Source organism: Entelurus aequoreus, linkage group LG05 (assembly GCF_033978785.1).
Source record: "Entelurus aequoreus isolate RoL-2023_Sb linkage group LG05, RoL_Eaeq_v1.1, whole genome shotgun sequence".
NCBI lineage: Eukaryota > Metazoa > Chordata > Actinopteri > Syngnathiformes > Syngnathidae > Entelurus > Entelurus aequoreus.
The window spans coordinates 53,405,562-53,426,155 of NC_084735.1; the positions used below are offsets into that span (position 1 = coordinate 53,405,562).

The 20,594-nt window shown below is 39.1% G+C and overlaps 1 protein-coding gene across 3 annotated transcripts in view; it reads left to right on the forward strand.

Annotated features, from left to right (window-relative positions):
• The first annotated feature begins 665 nt into the window (after positions 1 to 665).
• Positions 666 to 20,594, forward strand: part of stt3a (STT3 oligosaccharyltransferase complex catalytic subunit A) — a 41,692-nt gene continuing 21,763 nt past the window's right edge. Inside the window, exons 1-7 of one of the 3 annotated variants that reach the window (XM_062048377.1) lie at positions 666 to 814; positions 1,377 to 1,488; positions 6,273 to 6,333; positions 6,412 to 6,533; positions 16,970 to 17,115; positions 19,285 to 19,375; positions 19,464 to 19,570. In XM_062048377.1, coding sequence (XP_061904361.1) covers positions 1,401 to 1,488; positions 6,273 to 6,333; positions 6,412 to 6,533; positions 16,970 to 17,115; positions 19,285 to 19,375; positions 19,464 to 19,570 — 615 coding nt within the window. In that variant the 5' untranslated portion in view covers positions 666 to 814; positions 1,377 to 1,400. The other 2 variants (XM_062048378.1, XM_062048379.1) reach the window with 2 other exon arrangements.

Below are 20,594 nucleotides of genomic sequence, written 5' to 3' on the forward strand. Positions count from 1 at the left end.
GACCCACTCGACATCCATTGCTTTCTGTCTCTCCTTGAGGAGGGGGAGGGTTAACCACATATGTGGTCCTCTCCAAGGTTTCTCATAGTCATTCACATCGACGTCCCACTGGGGTGAGTTTTTCCTTGCCCGTATGTGGGCTCTGTACCGAGGATGTCGTTGTGGCTTGTGCAGCCCTTTGAGACACTTGTGATTTAGGGCTATATAAATAAACATTGATTGATTGATTGATCAAGCTAAAAAAAAATATTTTGGTAACGTTCGTAAAAAAAATAATCACTAAGGCAGCGTTCCTTTTATTTTAGCATATTTCAATCAAAGTCATGACGTGTCATGTTTTGACCAATAGATGGTGACATTAACGGTTGCCAGATGCGAAATGACAAAGCTATGTTCCAGAATGTTAGATCGCATTTTTGATGAATTGGTAGTACATAACCGATTTGACGTTGCTCGGTAAAACAAAGTCTGTAGTAAAACCACTAGAGACTTTGTTTAGGGTACCTTGCAAATAGTTTCGGTACATCCGACCCAGTGAAGGATGTATCGTGTGTGATAGCGAAAGGACATCATTCCGATCATCACTTTACTTGTGGCAACGCGAGGCTACATTAACTTCACTAAGGACACGTCACTACACGCCTGCGTAAGGCAGGGAATATATGCGACTGACAGCTTGAAAAGCCAATCAGAGCCTTGTATGATCATGGTTGACTGACGCTCAACCAATAGGGGGGGGTACAGAGACTTGGTTGGGCGGGAACTGTGTGTGTTCGGTTGTGTACAACGCCTGTGATTCACGGGAGCCGAGCGGGTAAGTGGCTAATTCAACATTGATAATAGAATATTTTTACTCGGAGACAAGATTAAAAATAGAAGTTAGGTTGTTTTGTTGGCTTTTTAGTTGGTATTCACAATGGGGATTTAACTAGGATTGGTAAACGGGCCAGGACTGTACAGTAGGTACATTAGCTGGAGTCCTTTACTAGCCGTGTACACTCTTGCTAGCTAACCAGCACTACAATACTATATTGGAAAAGTGTGCACATACTTGTGTTATTTCATTGCCATTGTGCAATAAATGCATTTAACTTATTTACCCAACAGTTTGTCAACAGCTCTGTGGTATTTCATTGAAAGTTGTCATACTTTAGCTTTAGAATAACGTTGAACTATTATCTATGTTTTTGTGCAAAACATTGCAAACGAATGCAGACTTCCAGCAGAAGCATTTTTTAAATTTCTGCAGTACATTCCCAATAACTTATGCACCTTCTTGTTGCTGACAAGTCAGTGCGTGGCCTTGTCTGGTTGGACAGTTGCAAGATGGAAACGTGTCGGTCATGTGTATTTTGACAGCTTTTTAATTTCATCAGGGCAGTTAAGGTGAGCCATCAAAAATGACCAAAATGGGCTTCCTGCGTTTGTCCTATGAGAAGCAGGACACCCTGCTCAAGCTGCTCATCCTTTCTATGGCTGCTGTCCTATGTGAGTATTACTACTACTTCAATACTTCTACTACTTCAGTACTTCTACTACTACAATACCACTACTACTCAAGTGGGGATGTTGCACCCTAGGTTGTTGTAAAGTTTGAAGATTTTTTTTCCCTGTCATTTAAATATGTAAATCATAGTGGCAGAGGGATTAGTGCGTCTGCCTCACAATACGAAGGTCCTGAGTAGTCCTGAGTTCAATCCCGGCCTCGGGATCTTTCTGTGTGTAGTTTGCATGTCCTCCCCGTGACTGCGTGGGTTCCCTCCGGGTATTCCGGCTTCCTCCCACCTCCAAAGACATGCACCTGGGGATAGGTTGATTGGCAACACTAAATTGGCCCTTGTGTGTGAATGTGAGTGTGAATGTTGTCTGTCTATCTGTGTTGGCCCTGCGATGAGGTGGCGACTTGTCCAGGTTGTACCCCGCCTTCCGCCCGATTGTAGCTGAGATAGGTTCCAGCGTCCCCCGCGACCCCGAAGGGAATAAGCGGTAGAAAATGGATGGATGGAAAAAACAATGCAAAAAAAGTACAGACGTCCGATAATGGCTTTTTTGCAGATATTCCGATATTGTCCAACTCTTCATTACCGGGTTGAGGTGGGCGGAGTTGGAGGGGGGCAGGGTTTGGTGGTAGCGGGGGTGTATATTGTAGCGTCCCAGAAGAGTTAGTGCTGCAAGGGGTTTTGGGTATTTGTTCTGTTGTGTTTATGTTGTGTTACGGTGCGGATGTTCTCCCGAAATGTGTTTGTCATTCTTGTTTGGTATGGGTTCACAGTGTGGCGCATATTTGTAACAGTGTTAAAGTGGTTTATACGGTCACCCTCAGTGTGACCTGTTTGGCTGTTGCATAAAGTCGTAGATATTAAGTGACTGGGCCGGCACGCAAAGGCAGCGCCTTTAAGGTTTATTGGCGCTCTGTACTTCTCCCTACGTCCGTGTACACAGCGGCGTTTTAAAAAGTCATAAATGTTACTTTTTGAAACCGATAACGATAATCTTGAAACCGATACCGTTAATTTCCGATATTAAATTTTAAAGCATTTATCGGCCGATGATATCTGCAGCCCAATATTATTGGACATCCCTAAAAAAAAAGTTGAGTTAAAATAAAAAATAACATTATCCAACACTGATGAGGCATGTCTAAGACTATCTACACCTATCAAAAATGCAAAATGATTTGTTTCACCAGGTTAGCAAACCTCTAACAATTCACTCAACACAGACGTCACAAAGTCATCAAAGCTCAACTTAAAAGGGGAACTAAAATTTTCTGGAATTTTGCCTATTGTTCACAATCCTTATGATAGAAAAGAACACTTGTGTTTTGGGTTTTTTGCATTCTAATTTGTAATAGTCAGCTCGTTCTAGGTGGCGAGCAATGCTGCTAATGGGAGCAATACATTCTGCCTCTAAATCACTCTAAAAATGCATTCAAAAACCGCCAACTATACTTCATTTATTTACGTTCCGTAACCACTAGGGTTGTGAACGATAAACCGATGCGACCGAGTATTCGGTTCAACAAGTGAGCGATTAGATTGCATCGGTAGCAGACTCCTCAATCAATGCGAATAATCCATGAATTCCTAGCTGAATCGGTTATAGAGTCATGGATCGGTTATCGTGAGACTTTGTATGGGTTGGCTAGATTACAATATGCGTCAGCGTCTCTAAAACAACGCGAGAGCTGAAGCTTCTCGCCAAACGCGGTAGCCGCCTAGCTGGTATTAGCACGAGTGATAAACAAGAGACAACACGGAAAATGAATGTGGAGGAGAACGAAAGCGTCAGTCTGACCGAAGGTGATAATGGACCGAGAAAGATTTTCAAAAAACCCACTACAGTGGTGGAAAGAGCAGCAGGACTTGCCACTGCTGTCATCTCTCGCTAAAAGATGCTGCATCCCGGTGTTGTGCCGGGAAACGCACCCCTGCCGTAAAATGCACCCCCTGACGCGGGAGCGCGCTGACGTCACTCGTTTCGAAAAGTATATCTAAACTCGGCTGTAATGATCGAAGTGGCTGAAATCGCCTCTTTTAAATCGCCTCTTTCGGCATAAAAAGTACATAAAGTGAAATAATCCAAGTTTTCTTTACTTGTGGATGGATTAAAAATTGTGAGCCTTTAATGATTTCGCCGTCATTCAAGTGGCTGAAATCGCCTCTTTTGGCATCAAAAAGTACATCAAGTGAAACACGGAATCTGAACGTGTGTTCAGTACTGCGGGAGACATTGTCTCCACAAAACGTAGTCTGCTCAAACATGAGCATGTGGATCAGTTGATTTTCCTTAAAAAAAATCTGCCCTCCAAAAAAACCGAGGACAGTGATGATGAAAATGCACAGGCATAGTGTAAGTGAACTACTGCTTTTTGACCTGAGAAACGGTACCTCACACACAGTAGTTTGATTTTTCTTTTTACATATGTATTTATTTTCTCTATTATTTTACACAAAGCACTTGTCACTGTGCTCATTGTTGCCACATTTTGAGATGTGTTATAGGTGTGTAACTTGTTTACATTGTAATGTTGCACCTTTGTTACCTACCTATAGTGTTCATTGTTACCTAGCTCTAGTGTTCAAAACACTATATGCTCAGGTTGAAATATTGAATCTTTGTTACCTACCTCTAGTGTTCAAAACTATGCTCAGGCTGAAATATTGCACTTTGTTGTTACTATTCTGTGCTACTTTTACCTCTGGAGTTTCCATCCTACAATTCAGCCAGAATTTTTTTGGTCCATATGTCTAAAGATAAATACATTGACATGTGATTTTGTTGTTCTGTTTTTTTTGCCAGTGCCATAAAGCCACAATGCTTGGGGATTTGGAGTCTTGAATATTAACCGTCAAATCGAATCGTATCGTTCGGAATCGAATCGAATCGGTCTGTAATAAAAGGATATCGTTTTTGAATCGAATCGTAACCTGTGTATCTAAATGCATATCGAATCGTTTATCAGAGAGAGATGTGCAACCCTAGTAACCACTATAATAACCAAGCTGTAGCGACATTGTTGTTGTAAGAGCGAAAACTGAGGAACTGTTTTTCTAGCATAGTAACACATTGCGTTGCTCACAGAGACACACAGTCTCACACTGCTACAAATTTAGCAAGAGGAAAACTAGCTTCTGCGTCAGCAGTCGAATAGCTTTTGAGTTTGTAATACACAACACAATGTGATAGGAGCCCAATCTGTACTGACTGAAAAACATGAACAATCATATTTCAGCATCTGTAAAGTAGGGGTGTCAAAAAAAGATAGATTTTCAGGTTAACTGCAATTCTTTTTTGTAACTATTCTTAATGGTTTGAAAAAAAAATCTATTTTGATTTTTTTCCCCCCATTCTGTCCTGTCCTAACCTGACTCTCGCCATATCCTTGTAGTTAGCTGAGCTCCACACAAGGATCTGGGACTTCTCAATAGGAGATGTATTTCAGAAGGCGGGGCCTTGTAAAAAAAAAATCATTGTATGTGATTGGATAAACCACTTGTCCGTTATCTTGAATGATGTGCTACTTCAACCACTCACATCGAAATTAACCCGTGATGCTGATGAGAGCGACGCTGGGAAATCCAAAACAGAACAGCAGACATATTGGATAACGACAGAGCGAAAAGTTAGAGAAGTTTTACTGAAACAACACAGCAATGTCAGTAGACGATCGATGTCGCAAAACAGTTGCAATAGCAGAATCAATGTCAGCACACGACTCCTCGCTGCTTTCCCCCATTGTTGTTTGAATCAAACAGTCGCTTCTATGAAATCCGCCCCGGCGATCCTGAATGGTTCATTATTTTTTGCTATCTTTAAGGAGTTTGCAATGCCCTCAAGACCAGATCCTTGTGTGGAGCTCAGCAAACTACAAGGATCTGGCAAGAGTCAGGTTAGTCCTGTCCAGCCACTCGGGCAAATCATATTGTTGATGTAGATGCCCATATTTGCTGTACAGATTTACTTTATAAAAGAGAAGTGTTGGATACTTCTCTTGTTGCCTTATTTGTATTTAACTTTATTAAATGTTTGGGTATAATTTTACTAAACAAAAACAAGTTTTCTTTTAAGTAATTTAAAATTGTTCAGAGCTGTTTATCCATTTTATGGAGGAATGTAGGTAATCGAATCGTGTGGTTCCCAAAGATTCACAGCCCTACTGTAAAGTATTAGCCCACATTTCATGTTTTTTTGTACACAGCTAGCTCGACAGTGTACGTAGTTGTAATAACAAGCATAATTGTCTGCATGTTGATGCAAAGCTCTTCGGGTAAAGCTACCATATATGGATAATCCGCTGATGTCGCTAATAGGAAAAACATCCCAAATGAGGATAATTCCAAACGGATCGTTTAGCAGAAGTATGAAGTAAGGTGAGATTGTTTGTTTTATAAATATCGCAGCAAAGCCTCCATGGTTTAATTTTTTTTTACAAATTTGGGGACTTATGCAGATCCCAAATACACAAAAGCAGGTACCAGTAGGTAAGAAACGTAGGTTTTGCATAATAGGGCCCCTTTAAAATCAAAAACCTAATTAAAGTTTTCATGTTTTAAAAAAAGCTAGTTTCAACCAAATTAAGGCAATAGTTTGTTTTTAGTGTATGCAAACATGCCAAGTGTGTGTGTGTATTGGGGTGACAAACGTTGAGTTTAGGGTGGCATGAGGGACCCTTTAGAAGTCTTGTATATGGGTGCCCAGAATTTGGCGATACACTCCTACTGCTACTACGTGTACTACTATTGTAATTAACAACTCCTTTCTTTCCTCAGCATTCTCCACCAGACTATTTTCCGTCTTGAGGTTTGAAAGTGTCATCCATGAATTTGATCCGTAAGTGGCGACCCCTTGAGCGGTGCCAGGATCGTTCTAAAACAATAAATTACATTACACTTGTCTCTGACCTTCAAGGTACTTCAACTACCGTACGACACGGTTTCTGACAGAAGAAGGATTTTATAACTTCCATAATTGGTTTGACGACAGAGCATGGTATCCACTTGGTAGGATCATCGGTGGCACCATTTATCCAGGTAGGAACAAGAGAAAACAACATAATGGCTCTCTGTGTATGCTGTGGTACCTCGTTTTTCATTCCAACAGGTCTGAGAAAAACTGAATCGTACAAAAACCAAAGTAATTTATGCTATAGGAATTAATCCATCCATCCATCCATTTTCTACCGCTTATTCCCTCAAATCGACCAAAAACACCAAACACGTTTTATGGAAAATAATTATAATTTAACATGCATAAAACAATATAAATTGATATTTCTGAGCGGGACAAGCGGTAGAAAATGAATGGATGGAACATTTAAACATCACTTTTGTCTGTATTGAAAAGTCTTGTTAGTAAAGAGGAGGAGGAGGAGGGGTGGGGAGGGCCACTACGCCAGTTTTTCCCACAGATTAACAATATACTTGTGGTGGTGGGGGCGCGTCTAGGGGTGTGGTGCGGCGTGACCAGGGCAGCGTCATTAGATTGTATTCACCTGATGTCACGTCCAACTCATTAACTATGCGAGGCTCGAAGTGGTGGGCCAGTGTGAGTCTGTTGTCATAGCGTTTTTCAAAGGCATTTTGCTTTTGTCGAAGTAAAATATGCTATGCTTGCGATGTTTTGGGCTGGGGGAACCGTTAAAATTGCGCAAAGGAAAAGTTTCTTTAGAGTTCCCCGAGAGGTAATCAAGAAGGACGACAGATGTCAAGATTTTACGAAAGACGACGAGACAAGTGGCACGCAATCCAGACCATGGGAACAAAGTTGAAGAACGCACAAGTTTGCAGTGATCACTTTAATGGTTTGTTTCAGGGTTTTCTCTTAATGTAACTGCTGTATTTTTCGGACTATAAGTCGCTCCGGAGTATACGTCGCTTCGGAGTATACGTCGCACTGGCCGAAAATGCACAATAAAGAAGGAAAAAAACATATATATGTCGCAGTATAAGTCGCATTTTTGGGGGAAATTTATTTGATAAAATCCAACACCAAGAATAGACATTTGAAAGGCAATTTAAAATAAATAAAGAATAGTGAACAACAGGCTGAATAAGTGTATGTTATATGACGCATAAATAACCAACTGAGAACGTGCCTGGTATGTTAACGTAACATATTATGGTAATTCAAATAACTATAACATATAGAACATGCTATACGTTTACCAAACAATCTGTCACTCCCGATCGGTAAATCCGATGAAATCTTCCTCCCCGGTGTCGCCTCTGGTATGCGCCGTTTCCTTTCTTTCTGCTGCTAGATCGCCGTTTTCTGACGCATATTTCACTACGTCCAGCTTGTAATCTGCAGTATATGATTTCCTTTTCGGTGCCATTTTAGTTCAGCCCTTCTCAGTTTTTATAAGTTACCGCCAATGTTGAAATAATCCATTTTAATAGCTACGGATGTAGCAGCAGTTAGCATCCCATGACCCACAATGCACTTCTGCCATGACGCACAATGCACTTCTGCCATGACCCGCCCCCTCCGAATTCTTATTGGTTGACGTGTGTGACGATTGCTGACGTGTGTGTGACGATTGCAGACATTTGCTTCGTCTCTTACGCGAATGAGATACATAATATTATTTGATATTTTACGGTAATGTGTTAATAATTTCACATATAAGTCGCTCCGGAGTATATGTCGCACCCCTGGCCAAACTATGAAAAAAACTGAGACTTATAATCCGAAAAATACGGTAAATGTGGCACACCGCCATGGCAAAATCATTGCAGCCAAAGCTTAAAAATATGTTGGGTTTTTTTTCCATGTGAAAAAAAAAAAAATGTATTGTTGCCCCTAGGAAAAGTCACACAAAGTTTTTAACTTTTATTTACGAAATTGTGATAACAGCCTGTAATCATAATTCCAACAGTTTTTACCTCCCGTGCACAAACCTTCGTCTCCATGCTTCCTTGACACACAACACTTCCTCATTCCCGACCAATCTGCTTTCAGGCACAGACGGTATGTTTGGGATTATGGGAAAAATTAACATCAAATCAAAACCATACGGACATAAAACATTACCACTGGCATGTGGTTACAGTATGAATACTTATATATATATATATATATATATATATATATATATATATATATATATATATATATATATATATATATATATATATATATATATATATATATATATATATATATATATATATATTTGGGCTGCAACTAACGATTAATTTGATAATCGATTAATCTGTCAATTATTACTTCGATTAATAATCGGATAAAAGAGACAAACTAAATTTCTATCCTTTCCAGTATTTTATTGAAAAAAAACAGCATACCAGCACCATACTTATTTTGATTATTGTTTCTCAGCTGTTTGTACATGTTGCAGTTTATAAATAAAGGTTTATAAAAATAAAAAAATACATTTAAAAAAAAAATTGCCACTGCGCATAGCATAGATCCAACGAATCGATGACTAAATTAATCGCCAACTATTTTTATAATCGATTTTAATTGATTTAATCGATTAGTTCTTGCAGCCCTAACATATATACACTATATATATGTATATGTGTATATGTATATGTGTGTATATATGTATGTATGTATGTATATATGTATGTATATATATATATATATATATATATATATATATATATATATATATATATATATATATATATATATATATATATATATATATATATATATATATATATATATATATATATCAGTGACGTGCTGTGAGGTCCATGGCTGGTGAGGCACTGACTTCATCACAGTCAGATTTACAAACATATGAACCCTAAAGAGCAGGGGTGTCCAAACTTTTTCTACTGAGGGCCGCACACAGAAAAATTAAAGCATATGGGGGCCACTTTGATATTTCAAACCATAACAAAATATATGCATTTTTTATTTATTTTACCTTTAGGGGTCCGGGACCATAAAGGGTCTCAGTCATTAAAATGTTAAAAATAAGTCAGATTATTATTATTTTTAAATTATTTAACGCTTACAGTAAATCTCTATATCAACTTCAAGTTGATATAAAGTAATACAAATTAAAAACAATGTTGTATGACTTTTCTGTCAAAAACAACTTAGCTTTTTTTATAGTAAAACTGAAATATGCAGTATTTAGTAATTAGAGCCCTAAAAGATCAATAATGCAGGACACCCTTGATTTTAATTATTTCATATTTTTGAGTAATCACAGTGAAAAGATAAATAAAAAAATCACTAAATATATTTGGGATTCAAAAGGTGTCCCACTCATAAAGTGATACATTTTTATTAGGTTTTTCTTTTACTTTCAACACTTAAGTTTCGAGATCAACTTCAGATATATCTGTCGATTTTATGCTGGAACAATTATTTTGTTTGTTTTATGCGCTTTTGTCAAAGAAAACTTTGATGTTTTTATATGGCATCCACACATATGCAATATTTACCACATAAAACATTTTAAAGTGAAATATTTGAAGTAATTGGAGCCCTGAAAATAATTCATTATAACATGGATTTTTTGTCATTATATATTTTTTTTGAGCAATGGCAAAAAAAAGAAAAATAAAGAAAGACAAAAGAAAAAAAAACAGCCTGCATGGCAGCTTTTGTGTCAACATAGCAACTTTTTCTCGTTAGATTTCACCTCAATCCACTTTTTTTAATGTTCTTTTTTAGTTTTACAATAGTATTTCCAGAATGTGTGGCGGGCCGGTAAACAATTAGCTGCAGGCCGCAAATGGCCCCCGGGCCGCACTTTGGATACCCCTGCTAAAGAGTATCTTATTCACCATGTGATTGGCAGCAGTTAACGGGTTATGTTTAAAAGCTCATACCAGCATTCTTTACACATACACACTGTAGCACACAAAAGAGCACATTTAATAAAAAAAACATTATTATGGTCTTACCTTTCTTGCTGGACATCCACACAGCCAGCGTGTGTACCACGCCGTTTGAAAAGAACGGGTCTTCTGTCCCGAAGTCAAAAGCAAATCTTTTAGCTCCGGCGTTGGTCTACCTTAAATTATTACCTCCTGCTTCAATTGAAAGTCCAGTTTAGAAAACTGTTTTATTTTACATATGTAATCCTCCATGTTTTTAATAAAAGTTCAAGCGAGAGGAAGTAAACAATCGCTGCACTTATTGCTAACTTTTTTTTTTTTTTTTTCTGCGGCCAAGGAATGATCTCTGGGATCACTACTGCCCTCTACCACCAGGAGGCCGGATCACTGCGAGCCTCAGCCAGGACGTCTTTTGCAGCAGTTTTATGAACGCTCAGCACAAAAAATACGTTACACACATACAGTTGTTGACAAAATACACTGTACATGATATACCTCAGCTAACTAAACTATGCCATAGTTTAGTTAGCTGATATAATTCATATAGCAATACAGTCTCACTGCACAGCAGGCCAGCAGTTAGCCGAGTCATTGCGCACAATCCATGTTGAGGCACAACTGAGTGACGTGCCTCAACTGGCTGCTAATCACCGCACCGTCTCTTCTCTGTATTTGAACGGCAAATGTGAAAATAAAAATAATCTAAAACTGGTGACTGATATATATATATATATATATATATAATGTGTATGTATGTATGTAGCCTATTATTTGCGCACTATTGACAAGTAATGCACTGAAAATTCAGCCGACAAAAAATACTTTAATCAGCTCAAACAGCGCTGCCAAAACATAATTTTGTGATGAAGTAATAAACAGGATGCACGTGATTGTCTGGACCCTAGTCATCATATCTGCGATGTGGACATAACTTTAATGTATCCGAGATACACCCGCGGACAGCAACCTACTATCCATTCATCCATCTTCTTCCGCTTATCCGAGGTCGGGGTGCGGGGACTCGAGGGAATCCAAAAAGGGCTGGTACGCCGAGCTGCTGTTATGTGCGTAAGCGTAAACAACAGTCAGGACCCGTCCCCCCATCTGAAGGCAGATGGAATATCCCCTTTCGTCTACTGAGTTAAACTCTAACATACAGGCCCCGAGCCGGTGGGGCAACAAGAAATGCCACCCCAGCCCATCACCTCTCACCACTAGCAACGGCAAAGTGGTTGCCTCTTGAGGGGACTGGTTCCAGAGCCCTTGCTGTCTGTCGGTGTGAGTCCGACCTGATCCAGCCGTAACTTCTCCACCTAGCGCACCAGCTCACGAGATGACGGTCCACACCCCAAGAGCTAGCTTCTCTAGCACAGAATCGAACCGCCAAGGACCCTGCTAGAAAAAAAAGATGCTAGATTTGTTTCTATGCGTTTTTAGTAATGACAAAAAGTCTCTAGAGTAGACACTTAAAACATTTTCATCAAAGTACATTGTACAATAAGTAGCAACAATTTAAAATAGAGCAAAACTACATAATATAAAAAAATATACGTTAATATTAATAATAGCACAGATTTGTCTTTAAATCCCCACTTAAGAACTTTCAGTTTTGGTAGATTTTGGCGGCGCCAGTTGACCACATTTCCCCTGTACTGTACATATAAACTGACACGATAATACCACAATGATTCAGTATGACTGATCTTTCCACAGCAGGAAACTACATATTTTACTCAAACTTTGATTTGCGGTTTGCAGTCATTGCATTGTTTCTTCTTTCTACAGTACTTTTGAGTTTGTTGCAAGACTGGTCGTGTCAGTGTGGAACTGCGAGCTATCAAGCTGGTGGCTATTTATTGTTCCCATGCAAATTTCCGATAACATTAGCATAATTATTGATTTGAGCTCGCGCCAGCGATTGAAATTCGAGCCAATGTTGATCCTTCGCTGTCTTTTTATCCAGGTAGCGTCCCTTTTTCTTTATTTGTTTCCTTTGACAAAACTTTTAGTTTTTTGTTGTTTTGCAGCTTCTGCCATGATAGCAGTAATTACACGTATGCGGTCGAATTGACATCCGTCTTTTAACAAATGGGAAAAGAGGGAAGTGACATATGCCGTAAAGCAAGTCAGCACATGTGTATTTTTTTGTGTCACCCTCCACAAAATTGCTTATTGCCAGTGAAAGCGATACAGACCCCCTCAGGCCATGTCAGAGGTGTCATTCAACTGGTTGTAAAGTGATGTATAATCCCAAAAGCTATGAAAATATTTTAGGAAGGTTGAAAAGTTACTTAGTGCTGCTTCAAATGTATGTATACATTTTTTGAGCATTTTTAAAGAAAATCTTAAAGCAAATTATATCATGATGTCATGATGACCATGCCCCACCACACCCACACCGCCACAGGTATTTTGGCAATCTAGGGGAAGCCCTGTGTTTGATATACTTTTAACATTAAGTATTTCCTATTAAAATATTATGTTGATATTATTTGTAAAACAAATAAAAATCTGGCGCTCTTAAAACACATTTTTGCTACGAGTGTTTCATAAAACACCAACTCGGCGAGTCTAAATAAAATGTGAGCAAAACCTAAAATAGTTTTAAGCTTTTACCAAAGGCATCAATCACAAATGAAGTTTTCAGCACATACACAACGTTGACATCTATAGTTATATTTTGATAAAGACGGGGAAAAACACACATACTTGTAAACAACGCTTGCAACAACAACAACAACAAACACGGCTGTAGGCGCAAAGTTAAATCATAAAATGCAACTTAACCCGAGCAATCCGGGAGATTCTCGATACGAATTTCCTTGACCCAGCCACACACAAAGAAGTTGCAGACCTCCATCTTTTCCAAGTTTTTATCTGTTTTTAGTGTAGATTGATGTCTGGCGCACCAGATAGTTGGACATATCTGGGAATGCGACCAACAAATAATCTTTGAGGTCACTTGACAAATCTTTTTTGGTAACGTACATGGATCTCTGCCATTGCAAATTTTTATAGTTTGCTTGTATCTGCTTTTAGTAGTAATATTTGGGCCGCTTGCGTACTCCGATAGTTAGCACTCTGTTTGCTGCACAGTAGCCATGTTTGTTTGGTGGCCCACCACTTTGTTTACTTTCGTTCAAAAGTAATGTGACTGAATACAACCTATATGACGGCATCATAAAATGTGCATAATCTGCAATGTCTTTCATTACCATCCTCTTGCGATAGGAAGCTAGCAAGCTAAAGGCTTACTAAGAGTTGTGTTACTCATAGAGGGGCCGTATTTCCCATAGGTTCATGTAATTGTGGCCACATGTATAATATAAAGCTACCAAAAGTAAACATTTTAGATTTTGTGATACAATAAGTAACACTTTATCTTCCAGCTGACATATGTGCTTCCATCTCCTGCAATCATGTTATACAAAACATCGACTCCGTTATTTGTTTTAAAATTAAAAGTTTGAGCAACATGCTTCCATAGTTAGTCAACACACACAGTGGTGTGTGTGCCGCAGGAGCAGGGGACACACTGAGGAGTACAAAGTTAGAGGTCCGCATTAGTTTCTACAGAGTATGGGGTGTCCAAATTGTGCATTTTCTTGCGTCTATAAAGTTGAATATCTAGGGCACAGGTGTCAAACTCGAGGACCTGGGGCTAAATTTGGCCCGTCACTTCGTTTAATGTAGCCCATCACAAAAGCCTGCAAATAATGTGCATCAATAAAGCACTTCATCTTTCTTGCTTAAGTGTTCGTTCTTTCAATTTTGACAGAAAAATTACATGTAATACATGCAATTGCATGTCTTTTAAAGTACCAATAGAGTGGAAAAACAAGTTGCCTCTATATTGAAGCTAATGTCATATCTATCTGATTTATGACATCGAAATACTTGCAAAGTTAGAGTAAATAAATACGATCCAAATAGTATCAATCTCACAGAGATTCCTGAGCCATTTAGGGAGATAATGAGCTCGCCAGTCGCGTAATCGTGTGACGTAGGGTTAGAAACGGCAGATCCCTTCCCCCACCAACAACAATGCAAATCATGCAGACTATGTGGGAGCCAACAATGACTACTTTTGGACAAATGATAGTCCAGAATTGTATATTGTTGGTCCTGAATATAAGGAGGGTGAGTTACAAGTTTTAAAAGCTCTGCTAAACAGATCCAGCTTTAGTAAAACACTAAGCATCATGTAGCAGTGCTAAACAAAACATACAAACAACAAACATAATAAAACAATAACTTACTGTACAATGTCTGCTCTTACTGTGATGACGACTGATAGGATGTCTATATATTCCAGTTTAAATCAAGAGTTAATTTTAATCCTACGAAGTTTTAAAATAGTTGCTGCTGAGACTGTGTTTGCCTCCATCCCCGGGTATAAACTGAATGTCACAGATGAACAACTTCTAGATTCATGGATAAATCCTCCTATTATCCAGATGAAAGGCATGATTTATAATCTAGAATAACTTTGACGACCCGAGACGCGATGCAGCAGTAGCAAAAACGACAGAAAAATGGGTTATACTTGTATAGCGCTTTTCTACCTTCAAGGTACTCAAAGCGTTTTGACACTATTTCCACATTCACCCAATCACACACACATTCACACACTGATGGCGGGAGCTGCCATGCAAGGCCCTGACCACGACCCATCAGGAGCAAGGGTGAAGTGTCTTGCTCAAGGACACAACGGACGTGACGAGGTTGGTAGAAGGTGAGGATTGAACCAGGACCCCTCAGGTTGCTGGCACGGCCACTCTCCCAACCTCGCCACGCCGTCCCTAAAACAAAGCCATCACCGACTCTATACTACCAAGCTGCATGAGCTTCTTCTTGTTCTTCTTTAAGGTTTTACGGAAGTTTGCATCCATATATGTTGCATTACTGCCATCTTCAGTCTCTCCTTAAGTCCAGTGCAGCATAAACTATAGTTAGCTCTCAGTTATCAGTGTTATAATACTTTGTCTGCGTTAGTGTTTATAATAACATTACTAATAATTGATTACTTTTCATGTCACGAGATGTAAATAGAGTGTTGTTGGTGGGTTTTGGATGGTTATTTAGAGAGTTTTGTGGGCAAAATAGAGAGGAGCGCCCATTGACTCAATGATTGTTAGCTTACTTTTTATTTAGTTGTTTATTTACGACTTAGAATGCCTTCCGCCCGAATGCAGCTGAGATAGGCTCCAGCACCCCCAGCGACCCCGAACGGGACAAGCGGTAGAAAATGGATGGATGGATGCATACAAAAAAGTAAAATGTGTTCATGTCTCATATAAGGATTGTGAATGATAGACAGCACATCTCTCTCTAATTTTTGAATATTTCCAGTATGACTGATCTTATACTATGGTCAGAATGCAGAAGCGTTCCTCCAGTGACGTCAATCTCCGGAAATAACCGGAGATTGACGTTTGAAAATATTCGGAGCAGAATATTCAAAATGGCTGACTGACTTTGTGGCATTTTGTGATGTTTAGACGGTATTTTCACATACTTTGCGGATTGTAAATACAATTCGATATGATTAATGGATACAATGAAACACAATTACCGTAAGCACATAAAGTCAACTTGTTTTTCCACTTTACTGGTACTTTAACTTTAATATTATCTGACCATGCAACAAACGTTATGTCAATCAATCAATCAATCAATGTTTATTTATATAGCCCTAAATCACAAGTGTCTCAAAGGGCTGCACAAGCCATAACGACATCCTAGGTACAGAGCCCACATAAGGGCAAGGAAAAGTCACCCAAATGGGACGTTGATGGGAATGACTATGAAAAACCTTGGAGAGGACCGCATATGTGGGTTACCCCCCCCTCTAGGGGAGACCGAAAGCAATGGATGTCGAGTGGGTCTGACATAGTATTGTGAAAGTCCAGTCCATAGTGGATCTAACATAATAGTGTCAACATGTGTTTCAAGCATTTTTTGTAAAATAAATAAATAATCGTCTTGTCACCCTGACTCATAATTTCAAACCAAGCCCGTAAAAACGTGTGCTGTCAGATGATTATTTTTTTAAATCAGATTAATCAATTTGGATTCATCATGATTAATCACATTATTACTTACTTGCATAATTGATATTACTTACGATTATGCCATATGATTGTTAGAATGTCATACAGTTAATTTTTAGATGTTTTCTTGAATGTCTGTCATTAATTTGCTCAAAACTTGCTAACAGTTTTATCTAAAATACCATCTGGGTGTATTTTGAAGTAAGATTGGCCTGCGAGTACACCAGTCAAAGTCTTCTCACTCCCGTATGCATTGACCAGATTCCTGATTGTATAGCAACACACGCCTTTCAGGTAACCATCCACGCTTAAGGTGAAGGAACGTGCGTTCGTTTTGTGATTCATCTATGTTTATACATGATTATGCAATTATTTTTTGTGATTATTCACATTAGTTATTTTTTGACAGCCCTACAAAATGCATCAAGAAGTGTGCAGGCGGTTATTCATTAATATTCATATATTTTTACTGTTTCAGACTCTTGAGGGCAGTCATAACTGCAATGTGATAAACATTTGTTTGACATCCAAGAGAAACATTGGTTTATTTCATATGGCTAATTTTGGATTTTTTATTCTCTCCCTCACTAGGACTGATGATCACCTCAGCTGCCCTGTACCACACCTTGCATTTTTTCCACATCACCATCGACATCCGCAATGTCTGCGTGTTTCTTGCTCCCTTGTTCTCCTCCTTCACCGCCATCGTCACCTATCACTTCACCAAGGAGCTGAAGGTATTTTAAATGAAGGATAACTTGCCACAATGAATGACATGAATGTTCATGTATGCATTCATCGAATAGTGACTTTAAGGGGTCAGATTTTGATTTTTTTCCTACATTTTAAACACCTCCTTGTGGTCTACATAACATGTAATGGTGTTTGGTCAAAATTTTGCATAGACAAAGTTTTACAAAACACCGTTTTCAATCTGCTTTCTGGCCCTCTCTTCAGGATGCACCGTTTTGTGGGCGATCTTATTTACGTGGTTCCACTTCGACAGCGTCTTCTCCCGGTCATTTTTGTTGTAGTTTTCAACGCTTTCATAATGAGTCTACTGACTGATTACGTTTAAACTAGGGTTGTCCCATTTACTAATAATTTGGTACTGGTACAAAAATGTATATCGATACTTTTTGATATTTTTCAAAACTTTTAAAAATAAAAGAAAGTACAAAAAATGTCCATATTGACAAATCTTACAATACATTAAACATATGTTTCCTATTGCACTTAAATAACAACTTTAGAAGGTTAAAAGGCATTAAACACATTGGGCTTTTCTTGTTGCACTCAAAGAACAATTTACAATTTTCCATACTACACATAGTCTGCCATAATCAAGTATTAGGTTAGAATAGACCAAAAGCTTTATTGACATATTAAATTCTTCATGATTTATGGATGCCAGTCATGGTCTGTGCTTTAAGAAAAATACAATTATTAGTAAATACTAAAAACGAAACTATGGATAAAAGTACACATATAAGAATATAATTAAAGATAAAACCGAAATTGTAGGAATTTGTTACAAAATTCACTCATTTCACTTGCATTAGTTGATGCTAATTGGGCGGTTTTAGCTCCGCTAATATTTGGCATCAAGCCAAGCAGCTGTGTGCGCATCTACGTATCTATATGTGCGCAACAGAAGAGCTGGTTTACTAATGAGAGTAGCATATTTGTTTGCGAGAATGGCAACGTGTTGGCCGAATGACGTCACTGAGTGAATGGGCGAGTAAAGAGAGAATGAGGGAGCGGGTGCACTTTGCAGTAGAGTGACGAACGTTCCCTGTTGTGTCCTGCAAAAAGAATAGTAAAGTGATTGTCACGACTCGGCGGCCTCGTCAGTCTGACCCAAAAGCAGGGCTTAGCACACCCCCCCGACGAAAACATCGACCCTGTAGGGGAACGTCTGCCCTGTGCTCCTCGACTACGGTCTGCACAGGAGCTGAACAGCTAGAAAGGTGTAACAACGACATTACCTGTCACTCTTTATAGCTCCTTGTGCAGATCTGAATGCTTATTATTTAAATTTTTACCTACGTTTGAAGCAAAGCTGGTAATACTAATTGTCACATTTGGCAAGGCGTGTTCTTAAAGCAACACTTGCAGCGCGGCGCATCCCTGTTTAAAGCGTCGCCTTTATTGTTAGTTTTGAAACCCAAATACTTTAATATTGCGCTTCACGCACCCTCTTTATTAACCAGTAGAATTGAAGTTTTTTTCCATTCTTCTCCACGATATTATTGCTTGTAAGCACTTTGTGTGTGCGTTTTGACACACTCAACATCACCTGTAGTACCCGCCGTACAGCAGAGTAAACGGTACCGGTATTTTTCAAAGGTAGTGTAGTACCAAGTTTCCAGTTAGTACCACGGTATTTTACTAGTACCAGTATACCGTACAACCCTACTTCAAACTATACGCTACTTTGTATACTTAGATCTGACCAATCTAAGTATATGAGCATGAACTGATGAAGCCTACTTGGAATAAAGGCAAAACGTCTAAGACACACCAAACAGTCCAGTTGCGGTCGATTGAATGCCCTGAGATTACAATGACCTGGATGAATGAGAACACCCGTAGACAACAAAAGGATAGCGAAAAAGGAGCTTATTGACCACAGCATCAGACTACATTGGCGAATGCACACATAGCTGTTCAAAAATGGAGCAAATTCCAAACGGATCATTTAGCAGAAGTATGAAAGAAGGCAAAATTGGTTTGGAAATATCTCCGCAATGCCTCCTAGGTTTAATTTGAAATTTTTGGGACTAATGAAGATCCAAAATACACAACATTAGGTACCAATGGGTAAAAAAAAATTGGTTTTGTATAAAATAGGCCTCTCTAATATTAGCTAATTATTGCTATTTACTGGTCTTTTGTCTGTTTAGGATGCGGGTGCTGGGCTTCTGGCTGCAGCCATGATCGCTGTGGTGCCTGGTTATATCTCTCGTTCTGTTGCTGGCTCCTATGATAATGAAGGTTTACATTGCATACACATTACATGTAGATTGCATTTTTAGAAGCCCCGAAAATAACATGTTTTTTTTTTGCCATATGTCCAACTTAGGTATTGCCATCTTCTGTATGCTGTTGACTTACTACATGTGGATCAAGGCCGTTAAGTCAGGATCTGTGTACTGGTCCTCGATGTGCGCTCTTGCCTACTTCTACATGGTGAGCAGATCAAGCAAACAAACCAAAGACTACAGGTGTCAAAACTTTTTCCACACAATTTGATGACGGAAAAAACACAGTTTGCGGGAGGGCCCTTTATTTTAGCTTCTAAAGATATTGCAATTAGGGAGGAATGTGCCCATTGATCAGCCGACTTTCGTGAAAAAATACATCATCATTGCCGATAAATACCTTTTTAAAGCAGATCACAAACGCTAATCCTTACTAGATGACACATTAGCAGCTCATTATGTGTCTCTATACACAATGAGGAGAAGCTCCTCTAAGTTAATATTAATCACCTACATTATGGCAAATTAACTGAATTTTTAGTATCTCAAATATGTTTATCAGGTATATTATCACTGAAGGACGAGACTAAACATGTTACACACTGAGAGCAAGCCAGGAGCAGGCATGCTAATAGCTCAGCTATCAACTAAGCTAGCTTTTAACAACACCGAGAAATAATTGCTTGGTAAAGTTTAAGAAGTGTAAATGGAAGCATGTTACAGCAGAAAGTAAGCAGATGTTACCAGTAAATGGCTTATGACCAAGTCCAGGGTGTGTGCCCTGTTGTGTGACGTACTTGGTGGGTAGGAGTTTGGGGAAGGGTCTATAAACACAGAATGGGAGGGCTGCTAAAAACAAAGGTGTGCTGCTCAAATGACGTGTAATTGTTGTTAAAAGCCACTCAATTTAATTTCAGTGAGTTATTTAAAATTGATGCAGGTGGAACTGAGTGTATGGGTACGTCATTCACTAATGGACAGTTGAGCTGTTGCCAGGTTGGCCGACAGCGTGTGGGTTCCAGTTCTGTTTAAATGCCCCAAGGAGATGCTGTCCCTCCGAAACACATCGAAGTTGTCGATGAAGGTGCGAGCGACAGGCAAAAGAGAGCTAGGTGTTGAGGCTAAACAGCCTGCTGAAGTTGCCTATCCCTCTGCTACAGGTGGGGGTGGGACTGGAGATAAAAGTGTTTGCCTGGAACTGAGCGACGGTGGTGAGGAAGTGGATGAAGTCC